General features: G+C 58.1%; 1 protein-coding gene across 4 annotated transcripts in view; it reads left to right on the top strand.

The window, feature by feature from the left end:
- Window positions 1–21862, top strand: part of KCNAB1 (potassium voltage-gated channel subfamily A regulatory beta subunit 1) — a gene marked incomplete at both ends in the record, with an annotated part of 58036 nt that overhangs the window by 17740 nt on the left and 18434 nt on the right. For 2 of the 4 annotated variants that reach the window (XM_084267386.1, XM_084267387.1), the window contains 2 exons: window positions 1597–1817; window positions 19429–19472. In XM_084267386.1, coding sequence (XP_084123512.1) covers window positions 1597–1817; window positions 19429–19472 — 265 coding nt within the window. Of the gene's footprint in view, window positions 1–1596; window positions 1818–19428; window positions 19473–21862 lie in introns of those variants that run through there. The other 2 variants (XM_084267384.1, XM_084267385.1) reach the window with 1 other exon arrangement.

Below are 21862 nucleotides of genomic sequence, written 5' to 3' on the forward strand. Positions count from 1 at the left end.
CAGCGGGGACGGTGACCAGGTCCTGAGCGATGATACCCGGGGAACATCCCCAGGGCCCAGTCCCAGCCGCTGTCTGCACCGGGAACGCTCCAGATGCTTATGGAGCGAGGTGGAAAGAGCACATGCTTTTACCTGAAACATCCATGCCCAGCAGGAGCGTGGTGTATGTCCAGCAGAGACAGACACTGTCCTGGTTTTGTCAGCCTTGCTTTGGGCTCTGAAAGGCAAAGCTGGGCTCCAGAAGAGGGCTGGTATACCTCTATGTTCACTTTATCCTCAAGGAAAGGTGCTGGATAAAGATTAACGAGGTAAATGAGCAGCAGGGAGGTGGCAGCAGCTGTTGTCCATCCCCGCAGGCAGTGAGGAGCCCCGGCGCCCCGTTTCTCACCGGCCAGGCTGGGGAAGGGGCAGCGGGTGGGCGCATCCCCTCGCCCCCCCTCCCTTCGCACCCCTCGGGGAGGGGCAGGGCTGCCGGGGTGACTCCAAGCCCCCTCCGCCCCGCAAGCGGCTCACCGACCCCGGAGTCCGCGGGCCGCCCACCCACCGACCCCCCCGGGAGAGGCGGGTCCCGGCGAGCCCCGGCACCGGGCTCGGGCCGCAGCCCCACCCGCAGCGAGGGACGGCGCCGGTTCGCCCCGGCGCTGCGGCTCATGCGGCGGGCGGGGCCGGGGGAAGGGGTTAAAGCAGCCGCGGGCGGGGGCTGCAGGCTGCGGGGCCCGGCTCAGCCGCGGGTTAACGGAGTAGAGCTCCGGCAGCGCGGCTTGCCTCCCTCCCCCCCTCCTCCCCCGGTCAGCCCGCTCTAGCGCCCGGCCTCGCTGCTCCAGCCCGGTTCCAGCGTCCGCCCCCCGCCCCGAGCACACGGCAGCCCCGGCCCCGTGCTGCCCGCAGGCTCCTGCCGGCCCGGAGCCTCTGCAGAGCCGGGGCCGCCCCCCCATCCCCCCCAACCTCCATCGCCGCCGCCCCCCTCCCGCCCCCGCCGCCAGCCCCGGCGCTCGGGCGGGCTGCGATGGGTGGGATGTAGCGGGCTGGTGCGGCTGGGCAGGGGAGAGCCGATGGGTGTTGCCGGTCCTTAGGGACCGGCTGGCGAGCCCAGGGGGGTGTGTGGGGGGGGGCTGGGTTGGGGAGGGAGGGGGGGGGCTGCCTGTTCAGCAGTTCGTGGTCCAGCGGAGCTGGAGCCAGCGCTTGCAGCATGTCCGCATCCATTTAAAAACCGGCGACCGGGAGCAAGGCTGCATCGGGAGCGAGCGGCGGCTGCTGCCGAGGGCTCAGCATGAAGGAGCAGCTTTGTGTATCCCCACGCACCTGACTGGATGGATGCTTTTGTCTAAGCAGCGGCGGCAGCAGCGATCGCAAGGGGAAGATCCGAGAGCCGGCTGAACACCCGCTCCTGCCATCGCTTTGTCGAGTTTCGGGGCATCTCTCCTCTGCCGGAGGACCCCCCCACACACTTCCCTTGGGTTAGTTCCGTGAGTTCAAGGTCGGCAGGATTCCTCTGCAGCCTTTGGGACCCAGCCCCGCGCTGCCGGACAAGCCTGTGGCTGGGCCGGGGGCTCCGGCCGCGACCCGGACGGTGGCGAGAGGGGTACCGAGGGCGCGATGCAAGTGTCCATCGCCTGCACGGAGCACAACTTGAAGAGTCGCAATGGTGAAGACCGGCTCATCAGCAAGCAGAACACCACTACCCCCAACGTAGTGAATGCAGCCCGGGCAAAATTTCGGACAGTGGCTATTATCGCTCGCAGTCTGGGGACGTTTACCCCCCAGCACCACATTTCCCTAAAAGAATCCACGGCAAAGCAAACGGGCATGAAATATAGGTATGGTCACGGGCTCGGGCTTTGTTACGTTGCAGTGTGATAGCTCTTTACTTTGCCTCTAAAGAATTGCCTGCCTGGGTGCGCCTGGCTTTGCAGAGGAGCTCGCTGCTGAGGTTATTAATAGATTCGTTTATTTATCTTAAAAACTTGTGCGTAAGGGGGCAGCGTTAGTGGGGTTTCTGCAGGCAGCTGTGAGGGTGATTTTACACCAAAGCCCGGGTAAGTCGCATGAGCCGGTGGGGATTTACGACAGTGGTGCTAAGATGGTTTCTGTGAAGGGCTCAATATAACTTGTATGGGTGCTAATGAGCAGAAAAAGCAATTAGCAAGGCACGTTTGAGGCTGGCTGGTAAAAGTTTATTAGCAGTGTGTTGTGGGGACTGAAAAGAAGTGTCTGCTGTGGGCACCGTGTCGTCAGGGGCGGTCGCCTGCTGACTTTCTGCCTGGTTCCCTGGGTGAAGGTGTGATCAAAGCTGGTTTCCAGTGAAATGCGGGAATATTCCCATCAAACGCCTCGTGTGTCTTACAGACCCACGTTCTGAGGCAGGAAAAATAAGGAACAGCTGCGACTTGAGTGTGAAGTGCTCATTGTGGGGAGCTGATGAGCTGCTCTGTCGTCCCTCAGCTGACAAACGAGGGGGATTTCTGTGAGTTTGGTGGTTGGCTTTTGCCTGTTCCGGGTGTCTCCAGCCGCTAGCGGGTGACGTTACTGGGACTGGGAGAAGGGGATGGCCTGGGGATGCTCTGCACACCTTGCCTGCCCCAGGAGCAGTCCTGTGCAGCGCAGGTGTGACTGGGGGGGTCTCCACGGGCAGGGTGGCAAGGGGTGCAGGGCTCCAGCCAACTTCAGCCGTGCTAATTCCCCTCCCACCCAGTAACAGCCAGTGCTGCTGCGTAGCCAGCCGTGCCCGCTCTGGGGGAGTGGTGCGGGGCGAGGATGCAGTTTTGCAGTTCCCCTGGTTTTACGGCTGTGGGTGCAAGGCCACGCTGGCTTCAGCACCCTTATGGGGAACCCACTCTTACTTGGAACCCACACACCATGAGCAGTTTGGAAAATTCCCATATTAACTCTCCAGGAGCCGTGCAGATGGGGCCCGTGGAAGCCGTTGGGTTGGGTGCTCGGGTGCAGTTCGCCGCTGTGAGTTGTTTGGGGGGTTGATAAAGAACACAGAGGCTTTGCTCAAGTGGAAGCCTGGCCTTCCCAGCTGCTCATTCCGGTCCTTTGGCCAGGACCCACTTTTGGCAGGAGTCTTGGGCGCTCCTGACACTTGCTCCCCAGCAGCCCAAGTGGTCCGGCCGGTGTTCCCATCTCCAGCCTGTGGAGAGAGTGGAAATGCTGGTTAATAGATACTAATCCAGGCAGGCAGGGTGCTGGGGGTGGTGTGGTGGGGCAGGCTCGGTGCTCCAGGGGTAAAGGCAGCATTTGGGGGATGGTGATGGGTCCTGCCCGAAGGGAGGCAACTTGGAATGAGTGCAACCTGTCCTTCAGCCAGGTGCCCGCAGGGGCCAGCACAGCGGTGCCAGCTCTCCCTCCTGCAGCCCTGCCCGAGCCACCACACCTCCCTGCCTCAGTTTCCCCTGCAAGCACATCTGTGGGAGCACGTGCCTTTGATCATGTAATTCAGAGGTGTTACCAAGCCGTGGCTTCTGCTCGTTAGGCTTACTAATTGCCAGCAGTTCTCACTGCTGATCTCCCCCAGGCCCCCGGCGCTATCGCCGTACCCACACTCCGGGTAACCGCGACTCTTTGCTGCCCACACGACACAAACGCCCCTGCAGCCCCCCAAGTTGGGCCTTTGTACATCCTTCCCAGCTTGTTTCGAGGTAAGGCTTCAGGAGGGAGGGCTAAATTCTGCTGCTGGTGCTGGATCCCCCGGCCGCGGCTGCCCGAGACCCGGGGAATTGCATCAGGAATAGCTTCTCGTTGGTGACAAGGCTGATGTTTTATCTTTATGACTAATCCCTCTTTCTGCTCCCAGATCTCCCCGTATCTAGAGCTGGTTTCTCCCCCAAGAGAAGAAGGGAAAGGGAATTTGGAGGAAGAGCTGCCTGAAACCCCCCGGGCTCAGCTGCAGAGCTGCTGAATTGAGATAACCTTTAGTTAGGGAAGCCGCCTGCCAAGGGTGATGGAGCTGATATTTCATGTTCATCCCTGGGCCCAGCTCCTCAGTCAGGGGGAAGCCCAGCACCCTGAGAAGCTGGAGGCTGCAACCAGCCCCTGTAGAGCCCTCGGCTCCATTCTGTGTGAAGCCGAAGTCATTCCCAATTCGTTTTCCACTCAATCCATGTCCCTGGCACCAAGCGTGTGTCACTCACAGTGACGTGCCAGCCAAGCTGCCCCTCGCTTTACCCTCAAAATACCCATGGCTGTGCCCCCCACCCCGTTAGACCCCGAGGGGTGCTGCCGCCCCCCTGGCAGGACTCCCTCCCTGCTCCCAGCATCCAGCCCGAGCCTGGCTCTGCCTCCCCCAGCTGCCAGGCGCTCCGGGTGCCGGTGGGATTATATAAAAGGGAGAGACAGGGACTATGCCTGTGACAGGGGTGGGGGCGGGAGAGGAGCCAGCTCGGGGGCTCTTCATCAAGTGACGTGTTTCTGGACCTGCTCCAAGCTCCGAGGCCCAACTGGAATAGAACAGAGAAAGTTTAGGGGAATGAAATGTGCTCCCTGGGGAGCATCTGCAAATATTAGGACTCAGGTGTGTCCCTGCAGCGCTCGCCTGAGCAAACCTCTGCTTTGTACCCCCCCATCCCAGCTCGCTGCCTCCCTGTCAGAGCGTGGCATCAGCTGGGTGGGATCTCCCTTGACATCACCTCCGCTGTCACCATCAGAGGGGACAGAGGAGAGGGGCTGCTCCCTTTATCCCTCGAAATGCTCCGGCTCAGTGCCTGGGGAGAATATTTGGGATCACATCGAGCCTCTCTGTGCAAACAGCGTGGTTGGAGGATTGCAATCTGCCACGTGCTGCTGAAGACAAAGGATGTATTTTTACCTCCAGCATGGCAGGAGGGCTGGCAGGCTGGGTCCTCGCCTGCTTTGGGGCATCCTGGGTTCTCCTCCCTCCTAATTTGATGGGTTTTTAAATAAACCCTGTCATCGGGCCCATCGAGCTGCCAGTGGGGTGGTTCCAGCCCGGATGCTGGTGTGTGGGGCTGTGTGGGGGGAGCCACAGCTGCCACAGAGAACAACTTCTGGAAGTGGGGCTTGTACCAGGCCAGGTTGGCTGGGGCCCTGGGCAACCTTGTGTAGCTCCAGGCCTGGAGGTTGGTGTCCCTGCCTGTGGCAGGGGGTTGGAGCTCTGGGACCCTTGGGGTCCCTCCTAACCCTGACCAGTCTGTGATTCCCATGCTCGCACCGGCAGCCTTGCCATGGCACAGCCAGCAAGGTGCAGCCTCGCCCCAGAGCATCCCGCTCCTGGGACACGGCAGGGAGCTCAGCAGCGCAGCACTCAGGGCTCAGCTCTGGCTCTGTCCATTGTGTTGCTGATTTTGGCTTGTCAGCAGTTTAAAAATAGCCCTTTACCAGAGCTCTGCCTGGCGCGGGCACGAGGGACCCAATTTGCGGAGCTCAACTCTCTATTTGTGTCCATAAATAATTGATGGTGGCAGCCTTGACCATTAACTCCAGTGCCAGCCCAAACAAAGCCATCTTTAACTGCAAAGGGGAGCTGGGGGGGTCACTGGTCTGTGCTCAGCCTGTGGCTGGGGTGAGGTGTGGAGAGGCTGGACACAATCCAATCCAGGATGCCCAGCACCATCTTCATGTTGGTGTCCATTGCGAGTGTGCCACTGCACCAGGGGCTTCTGCCACCACACTAGGGGTTTCTACCACTGCACTGGGGGTTCCTGCCACCGCACTGGGGGTCTCTGAGGCCCGGCAATGTTGGCAGAGCTGCAAGGCAGCAGCAATAGTTACAGCCTGCGTGGGAAACCCAGCCCAGGACCCTCATTCCTGCATGGCCAGGGCTGTGCGGGGCCGTGTCCCGCCACTGCAGGGATGGGGAGGTGGCAGCCCTGGAATGCTGGATGTGCAAGGGTGGCCTGTTGAGTTTTGCAAGGCCTGGAGCATCTTTAGCAGCCAAAGACCTTTCCCAGCTGCCCAGGGGGTGCCGAGCTCTCCCTGGTGCCACATGCTCAGCTACTGGTCAGGGAGGGCACAGCATGGGCACGAAATGCCTGGATGTGGAGGGTCTGGAGGAGCCCAGGCTGTTGGGATGTGTGGGGTGCCACCCATCCCTCCTTTCCCAAGCTGTGGTGCTGCTCTCTCAGCCATCCCGGAGCATGGTGACCTGCTGGATCCTCCTCTTACCGGGGGTTTTTGCCTGGCACACAGCCGGGGTGCTGCCGCGTGCCAGGCTGCGGGCTGCGGGCCCTTCCAGCGTCCCCGGTGGCACAGAGGCAGCGTCCTGGCCATGTTCCAGCGGAGGTCATTGCATCCTGATGGCTAAAAATTCCTCTGCAGCTCCCAGGCGTTTTTTCCCTTCGCTGCGTGCCTGAACTCGTGGGTTATTGTTGGAGTGCATTAATAGAGAGCTGCTGGCGCATCGCGGCGCAGTGCTGGGCGCGTTCCTCCCCTGGCTCCAGTGCCGTGGAGCTCTTCCCCTTCCCAGAAAGGTGGTCGCAGGCTTGGCTGGGCCAGGGTGGGGGCAGCAGTGCTCACCCCGCTTTTCTGGTGAAATAAATACCTGCTGGTGGACACAAGGAAGGTGTGAGACAGGTATCAAGCTCCTGTGGGTAACTCGCACCTTCCCAGAGCTGTGGGCTGGCTGGTCCCAGCCCTGGGGTGGGAGTGATGCTTTGGAACACCTTCCCTCCCAGGATGGGCCAGGAAGGGAGAAACGCAAACTTGTTCCAGGGAAACATCCCACAGGCATCCCCTCCTCCCTGGAGGGGAGAAGTCCATGGCATGGCTGCTGGGTGTGCAGAGGAGGAGCAGCTGCCTGTGCAGGATGGAGCCCAGAGCTGCATCCGAGCCACGTGGGGGCCATCAGGAAGATGACTTTCACCTCTGTGATCTGGGAGACCGAGTGTGTCCCGGGTGACCTGTGGGCTGGGAGGAAAAGAGGTGATGCTTTTAGAGCAGCACAGTACTGTTCAGGCTGGAACTGCACTGTAACAGTGTCGGTGTGCGCGGGTGCCGGGCATCGCACCCGTCCCTGCAGCCGGTGTGAGCACAGGCTTCAGGGACTCACAGGGAAACTCCCACCTGGCCAGTTTGGGCTGCAGGATTAACTTGGACAGAAAAGATCAAGCTCTGGAGCTTTTTCCAGGGCTGGAAGTGGGAGCAGAGATTTCTGAGAGGTGCTTCAGGACTTAGGTCTGTCTTTCCCTCAGGTCGTGCTAGAAGCTTTAACCATAGATGCTGCCACAGGTATCTAGGAATTCAGGGGTTGTTGGAGTCCTTGCTGCAGTTACATGTCCTTTTAAGCACTCACAGGCAAATGGCACAATTGTTTTGATATAAAACTGTGCATGATTTCAGCAGCTCTCCACATCGGGTTGGTTTTTAGGGGTTATCACCTGATCTTTGCTTTATTGTTGTATATTAAGAGCAAACCAGCGAACAGAATGGACTGACACTGACTTCCCAGCATGGGGGGTGTGTGTGTGTGTGTCCCCAGCCCCAGGGCTGTAGGTTGTAATAGGCAAGAAGAAGGGAGAAATAAGTCAGAGAAAGGAACCAGTTGAGCAAACGCAATCTGTGCTGCTCTCAAATCCCTAATGGCTTCCTGGGAGTTTGCAGCTTCTGAGCATCACAGGGATGCAAAAGCAGGGTCAGCCCCACTCCCCCAGCCATGGCAAAGAGGTTTCTTCTGCTCAGGGTTCTTCTTTCTCCCCTCTGTCCCCCGCAGACCCAGCCGGGCCAGAAACCTCCTGTGCTCCTAACTGGGCTTGGGGCTTGGGCTTGTGCCTAAGTGGTGACTTCTTCATCAGTCCCTGCTTCCCCTGTGAGTGCTGTGCACAGGCTGCTTGTTGTCCCCCAGCACAACGTCCTCTGCTCCCCACAGAGTGAGATCTGGGGGTGTCAGGTCGCCCATCTGGCTGTCCAGTGGTACTGGTGGCACTGGGAGTGGGGGGCACACAGCAACAAGCCGGGGCTCGGTCTGATGTTCGGGGGGCTCAATTCCTGACCCCCCTGTTTTAATGCTGAGGGAGAGCAGTGAGCTCAGGAGAATGGGATGGGACTCCAGGGCAAACGGGGTTTTGAAGAGCATCCCTGTTGGGATTTACAGAGCATCCCTGTTGGGATTTACAGAGCATCCTTGTTGGGATTTACAGAGCATCCTTTTGGGTCAGGTTTTGTCCAGCAGAAGCCAAACAATGATATTTTAGGGAGGTTTTTAGTGCACTCCTATGCTGGTGACGAGCTGTGCAGCCTCATGGAGCTTAGCAACAGCCATGGGGCGATGCTGGGCACAGGGTGGTGATGCAGGGAGCATCCTGGATGGCCGTCCCCATCACTGGGGGTGGCTGTCACAGCACCACTGCTCCCTGCATCACCCAGACCCAGGGCAGCGGTGGCTGGTGCCCATCCCGCTGGGATGCAGCAGCGTAGGGCAGCTCCCTGGGAGCCAGGTTCCTAAAGCTCACCCTGCTCCGCTCTGCCTGTCCCGAACCTTTCCCTGCAGCGTGGTATTTTCCATTTAAAATCCTCCTGACAACATTAATCTAATGCTTAAATGGATGGAAGAAAAGCTGTAATGCAGGAACGCTGCTAATTTAATTACTCGTGAAGCGCACAGTTTGGGATATTTAGAATGTATTCTTGGAGCAGGGCTGCTCTGGCAAAATCCAATTTGCATTTTGAGCACGCTTATTTTTATTTTAGACTAACATTCTAAAATGCCATCTGTAGAACATGTTTGTGGAGAAGTTAATTCTCAGCAAGGAGAAGAAAGCGCTGGGCACGAGGCTGGGTATGAGCGTGGAGGTTAAAGCTGGGCTGACGCGTTCCCTGCTCCACGCCTGCAGACATCCCTCTCCCCTTTGCCTGGGGCTCAGCCCGTGCTGTTGTACAGCTCCTGCTCCAGCCAGACCTCCATGTGTCCCAGGGTTTGGTGGATTCTCACCAAACTGGGGGCTGGTGGCGCGGGGCGGTGGGTGGGTACCTGGTGTAAGGCCAGGGGATGGATTTGGGAAGGCACAGAGGGGTCTGGCTGCTGTGGCCATTGTTCCTACTCATCAGGGTGGTTCAGGTGATGCTTCCCATCCCCTGGCAGGAGGGAGAGCTGTGTGTGGAGGGCTCCAGAGGCGTGTGCTCCTGAACAAATCTGTTTAAGAAATCAATCAGAAGCTGCTCTCTATCTGTGTCCTCTGCTGTTGCGTGCCCTGAGGACCATCCCGGGGGGCAGAGAGGATGCAGAGATCCAGCAGCCCCCGAGTCCATGGGTGCACAGGAGAGACCTGAGCCTTTTGGGGCTGGCTCTGCCCTGTCTGTGGCAGAGTTGTGGGGCTGTGGCACAGGCTGCCCAGGGAGGGGCTGAGTCACCCCCTGGGTGTGTTTAACAGAGGGGAGATGAGGTGCTCAGGGATCTGGTTTAGCACAGGACAGGAACAGTTGGACTCGATGATCTGAAAGGGCTTTTCCAAACTTGTGATTCTGTGAATAAAGCAGGACAGACCTGGATGTTGGGACAGGATTAGGGGCACGTTGCTGGCCCGTGAGTCTTTGCCAGGTCTGAGATCTGGAGCAGCACAGGCTCAGGTGCTGCTGCAGGGCCACGGAGAAGCTGTGGGTTAACCCCCACACGGGTGGGCTGGAGATCTCCCCGATCCCCTCTCATTTCTGGAAACAACGGGATTCATTCAAACCCTTTAAGACCTGTGAGATGATTGTTGGGTTGGGTTTTTTTCCCCAGGATAATGTGACTCCCTCAGACATTTGAAACTCTGCACTTTAACAACGTCACTGAGGAATGACAAATGCTTCTCCCTTCCCTCTCTTTCATCCCTGGGTCCCACAGCTGACGAAACGCGGTGGGGGCAGGAGAGCCGTGGGCTGCGCACCGCTCCGGGATGCAGCTGCTGGATTGGGCCCCCCCGCCCCGGCAGAGCTGTTCCCCTGGGAATGCCGGTGCCAGCGCTGCCCCCGCTCCAGCATCCCCATCCCGTGCTCTGGGAAGGGAGCTGTGCAGCCGCTGCACCAAAACTCTCCACAACCATTTCTGCTGCGGGCAAGAGGCCAGCAGGGCAGCATGTGTGTCTGGAGGGGGACTGGCTGTGCCCCCCACCCACTCCCCAGGCAGTGATGGCTCCATGCTGGTGCCAGCGCCCTGCGGATTGCCTCTTGGCCAGGCTGGCCTGGAGCTCGGGCAGGAGGGATGGAGTGGGCAGGAGGGATGGAGTGGGCAGGAGAGCCGCGTGCGGGAGGCTGGCTGGAGGCACGCATCCTGCGCGGGGGGCTGAGCACGCCGGCACGCCTGCGCTTGGCTACGGCCCATCTCCTTTGCCTTATCTACATCCTAATGCGTCATCTGCAACTTTTCTGAGGCTGCAGCCAAATAAGATTCCTGGGGAATTTCAGCTGAAGCGCCCACCCCCGCAGCCGGCGGCCCTACGGGCACGGGAGAGGAGTTGGGAACGTGATGAGAGCCAAGGAACGGGGGCCAGGTGCCATTTAGGCACCTACTTATCCCCCCACTCTGTCCACACTGCCCCTCTTGCTGCCAAGCTGGGGTTTCCATCACCCACCACCCACCTCCTGGCTTCACTGCTCTGGTTTTCCAGCAGATCAGCGATGTCCCATTCTGCCTCTGCAACTGTTCTGCTAGTAATGGAGTGGGAGAGGGGTTGTTTGGGTTTTTTCCCCCCATTTTGTATCGTTAATGTCACTGCTGCAATGATGGGGTTCATGACCAACTCCCCCCAACACCCATGGGACTGCAGCACCCACCACGGAGCAGCCGCATCGCTGCTGATGCTCAGAAGAGCCCCTGGAACTGTGGCACCCGCAGCGGGGAACAGCCCTGGCTGCACCTCCACTGCGTCACCACGGGTGCACAGGGTTAAAATCCAGCTATTCCAGTTCATTTCTAACATCTTGGGCAGAACAGATTATGAAGCAGTTTGTAAAACAGCCAGCATAAGCAGAGCCCACCCCTGCCAGGGTACGGCTGGACCATAAAGCACATTTAAGGATGCACGTGCTCAACCAAGGGAATGAATCAGTGGTTTCAGCTTGCTCGAGCATCCCTTGGGCCATGGACAACTGGTCCAGCTGCTACAGCTCTGCATCTCCAGACCCCATCCAGCAATGAGCCGGTAGAAGGCGGCGCTGGCTGGGAAGGTGGTTGGAAGCATCACTAGAGAGTGGCAGCACCGGGCGAGGTGTGGCACTGGGGGGTTGGGCTACCCAAAATGAAGCAGGGAACGGGGGCTTGTACCCACCCCATGCTCACCGAGGATGCGGGGGGGTCCCGGTGCCACACACACCTTCCTCACTTCGTTGTCTCTGCGCAGAGTGAATGGCCTTAAACTACAGAAAGCAGCAGAGAGCTGCGATCCGGCATCGCTGCAATTACTGCTCACGCAGGCAGTAATCGAGTGGAAACCGCTGTGCGTGTTGTGAAGTGTTTTGTTTGTGGCACAGGGGGGCAGAGAGCATTATGTTTCCTCCCTCCCCACCCACACTGCTTAGATCACCCCCCCTCCTGCCACCACAGCTCACCAGAGGGGCAGCTCCTGCCTGCCCCAAATCCACGAGGCTCTTCCAGCTGACGAGGCAAAACGAAGCCCAGCTGTTAACGAAGGAAACTGCCTGAGTTAATTAAAGAGGAGAAGGAACACCTCCATATCACCTCACCCTCCGTCTGTGGAGTCAGCTGTGCTGGGGGGGGGGCTGTTACTGTCTCAACTCTGTGATGTTGGAGCTGAGCACCCCTTGGCCAGGCAAAGGCAGGACCCGGCACTCCCCAGGCACCTCTCAGCAACGGATGAGGGGAGGAGGTGGGAAGGGGGAGAGGGGCTTTGAGCAGCATGGGGGCAATTGGGAAGGGGTCTGAGTGGGTGCTGATGGATCACTTTAGAGGCTCATGGGGACCACAGGAGGTGGTATGTTTTCCCAGGGAGATCCAGGTCCTGTTGGGCACCACCAGGTCGAGGAGACATCCCTGTGCGTGTCCTGGGAGAAGGAAAAGCCCTGAGGATGTGGTTGGTGAGGGAGGTGTAGGTCACTCCATTGCACTGGGGGAAGCATCACGCAAAGCTTCCAATGGATTTGTACTGGGAAGGCTCAGGAAAGGCTCAGGGATGGGGAGGAGAGTGACCAGGTTGGAGGGGGGTGACCCCTCTGCTGCCTGTCCCTTCCCCTCTCTGCCCCGTTGTGCTGGGTTGCACTGGGCACCCTGTGTCCTGGGGTCCCCACAGATGCGAGGGACAGCCCCTTCCCCACAGGGCAGGGATGATGGGGACACCCCACCCTGCTGTGCTGGGTACAAGCACGGAAATTCGGGGAGTCAATGCAGGGAATGGAGTTGGGGTCTGCAGTTGCCCCCAGCTCCCTTTGCTCAGGGGGTGCCCGCAGCTCTCTGGCCTCTGAAGTGGAGAGGAGCGGGGTGGGATGCAGGGATCCTTGGTGTGGGAGCAGCACCCAGGGAAGCACTGAGGCTGAGCATGGCTCTGGACCTGGGTTACACTTTGTTGGTCCCTGCTCGTGGGTCATGGGAGAAGGATGTTGGATGCACTGCTGTGGGAGGGGGCAAGTGGAAAGGGTCTCTGCTGCCATCAGGGTGGTGTTGTTACTTGAAACAGCCTCTTTTTTTGGTGTGGGGGGAAGAAATGACATATCTTACTCATTTTCTGTGCAGGAAGGAGCGGGTCTGGAGAGCTAATGGGGATGTTTCTAAGCAACGTTGTTTTCCCACCACTGGCTTTGGGAACAGCAACTCCTTTTCCCCTACATTTCAGCAGCCATAAGCCAACCCCCCCCAGTTCATTCACAGGAAAACCTTGTGGTTTCCCTGGTTTTGCTTACTTGGGGGTTGGGGGGCTGTATCGCAGCCCTGGGGCTCACCCTGTGCCCGTGAGGGTGCGTGCTGGCGTGGGAGGAAGGCTCAGGGTGCCCAATTCCTCCTCTCTGGAGGCAGAGGATGGACACAAAGATGCCTGTGTGCAGGTCTCTGCACCTGGGGGTGCTGATGCCTCTCCCAGGCGCTGGCTTCGTGCCCTTCCCGGTCCCCTGCTCCGTTCAAAGCCCCTCTCCCCCTTCCCACCTCCTCCCCCCATCCGTTGCTGAGATGCCTGGGGAGTGCCGGGTTCTGCCTCCCCCACCTGCCTCCCTGGTGCCCAGGCAGTCGGCGTGGCCGTGGGCAGGGGGACCCAGTGATACTTCACACAGGCAACTAGCGATGCCACAGACCCAGGACCCCCACCCACCACCCCTCCCTTGGCACCACCAAGCGTGTGAAAGGGGGTCCCAGGGGGTCACCTGCCCCTGGGGCTCCTTGGTAGGACCGACCCACGCCGGCTCCGTGCCTTTGGCTCTGTGTTTCTGGTTGGGGTTGGCTTCTGTGGGCAAAAGCACCGACGCAGAGCGAGGAGAGCGGGGTTGGAACAGGCACAAACCAGCATTATCTGCTTTCTGTGGAGCTCTTCTGAGCCTGATGATTCTTCTGTGGGTGTGGAGTCGAAAATGTTTTAGTCATTGTATGTGTTATTGCAGAGATTTTATTTAAAACTTGTGTTTTCCCTTAGAAAAACTTTTCTTTTGCTCCCTCCTTCCTGACAGATGGATGGATGGATGCAGGGATGGATGGGTGAACAGGAGGATGGGGAGGATGGATGGACATAGGGGTGGAGACAGGGATGGATGGATGGAGGAAGAATGGACATAGGGGTGGAGACAGGGATGGATGGATGGATGGATGGACATAGAAATGGAGACAGGGAGGGAGGTAGATGGATAGATCAGCTTTGTTTTTTCTGGGACACAATGCTCAGCCTGGTGCCAGGCACGGGGTGAAGCTTACCCCATCCATGGGGGTGGATGGTTTGGGGTTGGACAGGAGCCAGGTCCCCTCTGCAAACCAGCAGGGTGCAGGGGGTTATGGAAGCAGAGACCAATGCTGCTTCAGACACCTGATGATGTGGAGCCCTGCCTGGCACAGTGAGAGGAAGGTTTGGCCTGATTTGGGGGTGGTGTTAATGGAAGTGACCAGACCCAAACTCTCCTCCCCCTTAAACCACAAAGAGCAGTGAGGAAGCAAATCTCCCACCTGGATCACCAGGATGCACTTTCTTATAATTGCTTTGTCCCTTAACAAAAACAGGAACCAGCTAATGAGTTGATTAAGCAGCACAGGTGGCTCAGACCATAAATCCCCACCCTGAGAGCAGTGGGTGCTGGTTGGATTGTGCTCCTGTGTGGAGGCTTGTGGTGGGCATCAGGCTCCTGCTCCTCTGGCTGTGTGAAGGGAAGCATGTGGTACCCAGGTCATGCTGCAGTGGGGCTGGCAGGTGAGGGATGCATAAGGAAGGGATTTGCTCTTCCTGGTGGCTTGTTGGAGGGAAGGGGGTTTGCCCAGCACCAGGGCTGGGTGCTGGGGTTGGTGCTGTGTCCTGTTGTGGTACCTTGGTCTGTGTGAGTCTGGCCCACCATCCTTGGTGGCTGTGGCTCTGTGGGGATGGGGAAACCACCTGCCTGAGGGGTGCTCAGTGCTGCTGGGTGCTGGGGCTGAGCTCAGGGGCTGCTCCTGCTCCCCTGTGGCCCAGGGTCAGGGCTGTCTCTGGCGCTGAAGTGTTTGCTGCTGCTGGGCTCTTACTGACTCACCTACACTAGGATTAATTAAAAGTGAGTAATTACAATTGCTTTCTGCCCTGTGCCACAGGAGACAAATACCATCCCTGCCATATGGCAGGGGCTGCCTGTCTTCTCCCCCTTTCCTCTTAATTCCTGAGGCTGCCAGCTTGGAATGTCCCCTGGACCTGGTGGGGTGCTGGTGGTGGACCCCTGGCTGTGGGCAGCGGTGATGGGAGCCTGACTGGTGGTGTGGGAGGATGTGAAGGGCTCTGTGCATGGTTTGGGGAGTCCCCTGTACCCTGTGAGCTGCAGGAGGTACCTGGCACCCATGTAAATGTGGGGCTTCAGACACAGGAGCCTCTTGCTTGGCTGGGCTCCCCGTGTCCCCCCATCCTGTCCACGCTGCTGTGAGGGTGTTGGTGCAGCCCAGCCGTGCTGCCTGGGGCCCCGCTCAGCAAAGGAGCTGGGAAGGTGCAGGTAGGGCTGTGAGGGCTCAGCCCCTGCTGCCCACAGGACGTGTCTCTGTGTGTTTATAAATATATATATATATAATTATCTGTTCCTTTTAGTGCTGTGCAGCTCTGCCCTGTCAGCAGTCACCCTCCTGGGGAGATAATGAAGCCAAAAGTGACTGTGCAAGGTGCTGAGGAGGCAGAAGGTGAGGGTGGAGGCACAGGGTGAGCACAAGAGGCAGAGTGAGGCCCCCAGTGTTCTTGGTCTCTGACCCCCCTGGTGCTGTACCTGCAGGAAGCAAGGTTTGGGAAGGGGCTGTGTGCTCCTCACCCAGGTGTCACTTCACACCTGAAGGGGCTTTCTCTGCTTGGGTGATGCCAAGCCCTGACGGACCCTGGGGTTATAATTGGCCACCCCACTGTGTACAATTTACTGAGGGTCAGTTGGGGCAGCAGAGTGGTGGGGAAGGGCTGGATTTTCAGGGAGAAACAGCTCGGTGTTGCTTACAAAGCTGGATGAAGTGGAGGAGATCTGGAAGAGGCTTGTGAACAGCAGTGGAGCATGTTAGCAAGGAGCTGTGGGGAGTGGGGAAGGGCTGTCCCTGCAGCAGGGGAATGGCACTGTGTGCCCTGAGACTGCCTGGGCTGTGCTGGCCCTGTGATGCCCGTGGGTGCTCTGGGTCCTGCTGCTGTGTGGGGGGGCTGGCGAGGCTGGAGGGTGGTTGGAGCAAAGCAAGCAGCTAAGGGGAAACCTCCCGACTGCCTCGTCGGTCTTTGTGTTGTTAGAACAACGATTTCAGCCTTGCAGGTTGCTGGTGATGCTCAAGGACGCTGTTCCCATCAAATATCCTCCCTGAGGGGGAGTTAAATGGGGTCAGAGTCGCTGTGTGCTCCAGGTATTCCCACTGCCAAGCACACATCTCGATTTTAAGCCTTGGGTTCTTGTCTTTTAATTAAAACTAATGCTTTGGAGGTGATGTCATTGTCCTACCTGGTCATGTGACATGGAAAGATTCCCTGGGGAGCAGATTTCACCCTCCTTTGCTCCTCAGGCTCCTGAAAAACTGTCATTTTCCCTTTTCCTCTCCCTCTCTGCCTTCAGGCTTTATCCCAGATGCCTCAAGTCACCCACATCCTTCTCAGGTCCTGCAGAAGATGCTAGTCCCCTCCCCTCCCTTTGTTTGCCTTTGACTTCCTGATGCTGAGCCAAAGAGTTTTGGGTGACCAAAACCTGCAGTCTCAGCCCTCCTCATGTGTGTCACACCCCGGGTCCTCAGACAGGCCACACATCCTTCTGACCCACCGTGTGAACCCGATGTGTGTGTCTCTGGTGTCCTCCTTGGTGTTGCCCATAGTCTTGCTCACAGCAAAAGGGTGAACAAGCAAAATGCCTTTTAATCCCCCCCATTTTCTCCCCAGCTTTGGGGCTCTGACAGCTCTTGCAGCCCTGGGGATGTCTGTGGGGCTGGGTCCTGGCTGTGCTCATGGTCTCCATCCCTGCACTGACTGGTGTGTGCTCCAAGCCCCGTCCAGTTTAAGCCCATTTCTGGCAGAATGATTAACTCTGGGCTGTCCAGCCTCACAGTTGGGTCCAGAACTGGGGTATCTGTCCTGAGCCCAGCTTCTCCTGCACCTGAAAACAATAGTGGGTTTTGGTTGGGGTTTGTAGAGGAGCAGCTGTGCTGGGATGCAGGGAGCTGTGCTTGGTCCTGGGCTGCAGCTGCAGAGGGGGAGTGATGCATCTGCTGGGAATGAGGGATTTGGGAATGGGAATCAGGCACCAAAGAGGATCTGAGAGCGCCTCGGGGACCCGATGACTGCAGAGCCTCCATGAGAGGCTGAGCCTGGGTGTCCCAGGTGCTGTTGGAGTAACCCATCACCCACGACCTGACACCCGCTCCTGGGGTGCTGCACGGGCCGAATGCCCAAACTCATCCTGGGCAAAGCCCCTCCAGCACCAGGGCTGGCTCTGAGCCTGGGGAGGGATGATGGAGGAGCAGGTGCAGCGTGTGCACAGCTCTGCCTGCTGGCAAGGGAAAGGAAGAAGAGAACTTGGCAGGTGTTCCCCAAGGAAAGCTGGGCAGCAGAGGGCTTGGTACCCAGCCCTGGGGCTGTGCTGCCTGGATCAGTCCCACAGCTTGAGCTGCTCCTTTGCCGGCTGCGGGATTCTGGTGAGTTCCAGGCCCTGTTTCCCCCCTGGCACACGCTACCCAATTGTTTGCAGGGTGCCAGAGGGCACATAGCAGCAGCAGCAGCTCCTGGAGGATGCTGGTACGTGGCTGCTGCTGTGGGTCTCGGGGCAGCGCTCCCCCCATCGCTGCCCCTCGAGCGCAGCCCAGATCCCTGCGCTTCCCAGGAAGGGGATGTGCCCTCTGCTTGGAAAAGCCTAATCAAGGGGAACGTGGTCCCTGCCTGTGTGCTGTTGTGGTACCTCGGTGTATTTTTAACAACATCCTGAGCCACAAGCTGTGTTGTGGATGAATCAGGCCTTCCTCTCCCAGCGCAATCTGGCGCCACCGGTGCTGCGGGGACGGCTCTGTGAGCTCAGACTCGGGGGAAGTGTCACCTTTGGGCTGTGCTGGGAGGGAAGAGTGGTGTGAAACCAGGGTGTGAGGCTGGGCACGGGACAGGGGGCTGTGTCCCCACGCCTTGTGGTGCCCCCTCTCCCCTGCACCTTTCCCTGGCCCGTCCCACTGCCTGGGAGGTTTCTCCGGGCTCTCCTGCCCTGCACCCAGCTCTGGGCAGCGTGGTGGCACAGGAGCTTCATCTTCAGGTCTTGGCTTTGAAAGCATTTGGGGTGAGGTGTTGAACACCTCGGGGCCTGGCTTCTGGGGCAAGCCTGGGATAAAGCAAGCCAAGCTGGGTGCAGGTGAGCAAGTGGCCAGGTACCACGTACCACTGGCTGCCAGGAGCGAGTATATGGGCAGCACAAAGGGCTCTTACTGCCTGGTCACTCAGAAACCAGCCACTGATGTGAGATTGTACAGCTCCTGTGTGTGTGTGTAATGCCTGCCTGTTGCCTGGGTGCTGCAGAATAGCTGCAGATATGTACTTTTATATCTTTTTTTGCTTGATTTTTGGGAGGTTTTTATGTTTGACTGGGTTTTGGGGTTTTTTTTTAGGGGGGGCAGATGAAATCCAGGTGCCAAGAACCATTGCTCTTCCAGACAGGTGACCCCTCTGCACCAGGACCAGCCATCAGCCCCGTGTCCATACCAGCTGCTGAGCCATCCTGAGCAGGCTGAGCTCTCAGCTGGTGCAGTAGCCCTGTTGGCCACATTGCTTCCATGCCAGCAGCCCATTAATGAGAGCTTTGCCGTGGGCTAAGCAGGGCTGGGAACACTGGGAGGAGCTGGGGGCTGCAGCCCTGCACTGCTCCCAGGCTGGAGCACGGGCTCAGGAAACCTCTGGAGCAGCCTCTGCCCTCCTTTGGCAAGAGGGAGGTTGTGTTGCCAAAACTTGGGGCTTTCAGTGCTGACTCTGGACTATAGGATGTCAAATTTTCCAGGCACCCCAACTGAACCCCCTGGAGGACAGGGCATGACCTGTGCCTTGTCCAATCCCTCTCACCATGGGTGAGCAGGGCTTTTTTTTTTTAATACTAATTATTATTTGGCTTTAAATAATTCATTAGGAATAGGAAGGGAAGCATAAAAGGAGCAGTGACTGTTGGCAGCGCTCTGCAGCGGAAGGTAGGTAGATGCTCCCTGAATTAGACCTTGATCTGGCAAAGAAATTGCCCTGCTTCAGCTGTGATGTAAAGGTTACAGCAGGAGGGTGTCATTAAAGGGGTGTTTCGTGCTGCAGAGACAGGTTTAAGTTGGGGTAGGGCTTGGTGTATGGCACACTTCATGGCCTTGGGGCTAATTATCTTGTCTCCAGCCTGGCTCAGGGAGGAGGGTGATTAACTCTGAGGCTGAAGCACAGCCCAGGTCAGGGATGGAGCTGCTGCTTCCCCAAGGGATGGGAAACTGGGGTGTCTTCTTCAGCCCATGAGCTTGGGACCCCCCTGTGTTAACCAACCAGGGGTCGTCTACAGTGGGTGTGGGGGGTTTGACAAGCACAAAGGTGAATAAAATATGACCTGAGAGGCTGAATAAGGTGACTGGTTCTGTACAGACCAACAGTCAGCAGAGGAGATTCCTCACTGGGCCATGAAGACGTGTGAGTTAATGTATCTAAGGTTATCCCTGCCTGGCCCCCCTGCCCCATGAGCATCTCCCACAGCCTGGTGAGGCAGAGGATGGGCACTATGCATCCCCAGCATCCCACCCTGGGGAGGGTCTGCCCTTTTCACAGGGAAACAGAGGATTTAGATGAAAGCAAAGTGTCCCCTTCTCCAGCTGCTGGTTCCTGGGGGGGTCACTGGAGCTGTGTGTCCCTTGTGCCTGTCAGCGTTTTCCTAACAATTTCCTTTTCCTTCCAGAAACCTTGGGAAGTCTGGACTGAGAGTCTCGTGCCTTGGGCTGGGTGAGTAACCACTGTGGTTCATTTTGGCTGCTCCCATGTTTTGGGAAGAGGGATGTGCTGTGGAGCCCCAGCCTGTGCTCAGGCCCTGGCAGTGGGAGGGGGTGCTTTCCACCCACAGTGCCCGAGTGACACCGTGCAAAGGTTCATTCATGGCAGAAAATCCTTCTAATAGGACCATATCCCCAGGAGGGGTGGCAGAGCCCCCTCCTGAGATGCCTCTGAACCCCCCCAGGAGCTCTGGTCTCCAGGGATGCCCATCTGCCTGGGCTGTGGGCTGGATTTTATGTTCTCTGGTGTGTGCACCTCGTTATTCCTGAAAACCTACGGGATCTTGTATCAATATTTTATGGAGAGGGGCATGTATCAGCACCGTGACATGTGCATGCTGGCCCTGTGGGTCCTGTAGTGATGCTGCAGAGGCTCCCGGGGGCTTCAGCGCATCCTGCCGGGGTGAGCCAGGGGCAGCCTGGCTCCACATGGCTTTACTCAGCCGAGTAATTCCTCTGATGGCAGATGAGCTGCTCTCAGGAAGAGTGCTTAGGAGTGCATATCTCTGTATAAAAACCCCACCAGTGTGGCAAGGAGAAGGCTGGTTTTCTCTCTGTGGGTGTGTTCCCATGTGTTGGCTGGGGCGTCAGGACTGTGAACCCCTCGGGGATGCTCAGGGACGCCTCAGAGATGGATGCTCTGCTCTGTGGGAGCTCCTCCAGCCCTGCTTAGGGCATGGTCCTCGTTCCCTGGTTCAGCAGTGCTGGCTGGGTGTGCTGGGCTCCTGTGCCACTGCCTTGGTGGCAATGGGTAAAGGCAGGAGCAGCAAGGACACAGCCTGTGCTTGGTGCTTGCTGTGGGGAGGGACGCCCCTTCCAGCTCCCCGCTGTGTCCCCAGCCCGTGCTGGTTGTGCTCGCAGGGCAGGTGCCTGGGGGGTTAGCTCACTGATTTAGATATATTTATTTTTTCCCCTGAGGTTTGGTTTTAAAATAGAGTGAGATGTGAAGCTCTCCCCATCAATAAGGCGGATTGCGCTGAGAAGAGCTCTTCTGTTGAAAATAGAGCCCGGCTTTCAAAGGAGTTGTCGTCTTATCTGGTGCAGAGGTTTTATTTATCATCCTTGGAGCTCGCCACGAGCTGCTGTTGTAGTGGCTGAGGAAAGCTAGGGGAAGGAAGTAGCAGCAGGAAAAAGCACTTTGAGGAGCTTTTCTTTGATTTCAAGCATGTGGGGCTGCGGCAGTGGCTAAATATACCCAGCCTTTGGGAGTGCAGCTGCGCAGGGTAAGGGGGGCTGAGGAGGGAGCAAGGGCAGGGCTGGGGGGGGGCTCAGTGCTGGGCACCTCAGCTTTTGGAGGACTGGGGAGCCCTACAGCCCTTGGAGTGCAGGGGAACTGGGGGGAAGAGGAGTGGAAACCCTGAGATTTGATCTCTGTCTTCTGCTGAACGTGCAGGTGTTTCTTCTGCGGCGCAGCTCGTGCTCCCCTCCCACCACAGACCCATCAGGTGTTGGCTTTGAGTGATGCCTGAACAGCTTCTCTTGTGCAGTTCCCTAAAAGATAAGAGCAGGGTGTTTTCCCCTAAACTTCATGCACCGTGGGGGATCTGATTTCAGGTGTACTAAAGTTTTGGGAGTCTCAGCCATCTCCCTTAACAGCCTTCCCCAAACCTCAGCTCATCACCCCCTAGTATGGAACAGCAAGGGGAGAAATAGGTGAAGCAGGACAGAAATCAGAGGCAGGCAGTGCTGAGGGGATGTGGACCCTTTTATTTACCTCCTGCTTCTCCCAGGTCGTGCTCTAATTAATTCATTTGCTGGGCTGTGAAGTGTTGAGCAGCGCGTGAGGTCAGAGGTGTTAGCAGCGTGTTTCACAGGTGAGGAGGTTTGGGAAGGGGGGCTGTGGCAGTGGCTCAGCATCCTCCCAGTATCACTGAGCATCCTCCCAGTATCACTGAGCATCCCTCCTCTCCCACTGGAGCTGGGACCACTTTGCAGGGCTGAGCAACCCTGGGAGCCGGATCCTGCAGCACCCCGGTGCTGAGCCCAGCTCCAGGCTGGGCTGAGCTTTTCCCTCTCCTTTGGGTGAGCTTGGGATGGGTTTTAAATGAGGAGCAGTAACAATCTGGCCTGGGGCAGGGTGGCAGGGGTGGCTCTGAGCCGTGGCTGTGATGAAGGGGAGAAACAAGGTCACGCCTGTCTCGGGGTGAATTTGGAGCGGGTGCTGCCTGGAGAGGCTGCTGGTTGATTTTTGCAGGAGATGCTGAGGCAGCCTCCAAGGATGCAATTAGCCCTGACACCAAGGAAACCAGGGTGAAACCAGCCATCCCAACCCCCCACACCCAAAGTGCAGAAGAACCTTCCCCAAACGATGGGTCCTGCAGCCACCCGCGGGGTGCCCTGTGC

The sequence above is a fragment of the Gallinula chloropus genome (genome assembly GCF_964237585.1).
Source record: "Gallinula chloropus genome assembly, chromosome: 8".
NCBI classification, from domain to species: domain Eukaryota; kingdom Metazoa; phylum Chordata; class Aves; order Gruiformes; family Rallidae; genus Gallinula; species Gallinula chloropus.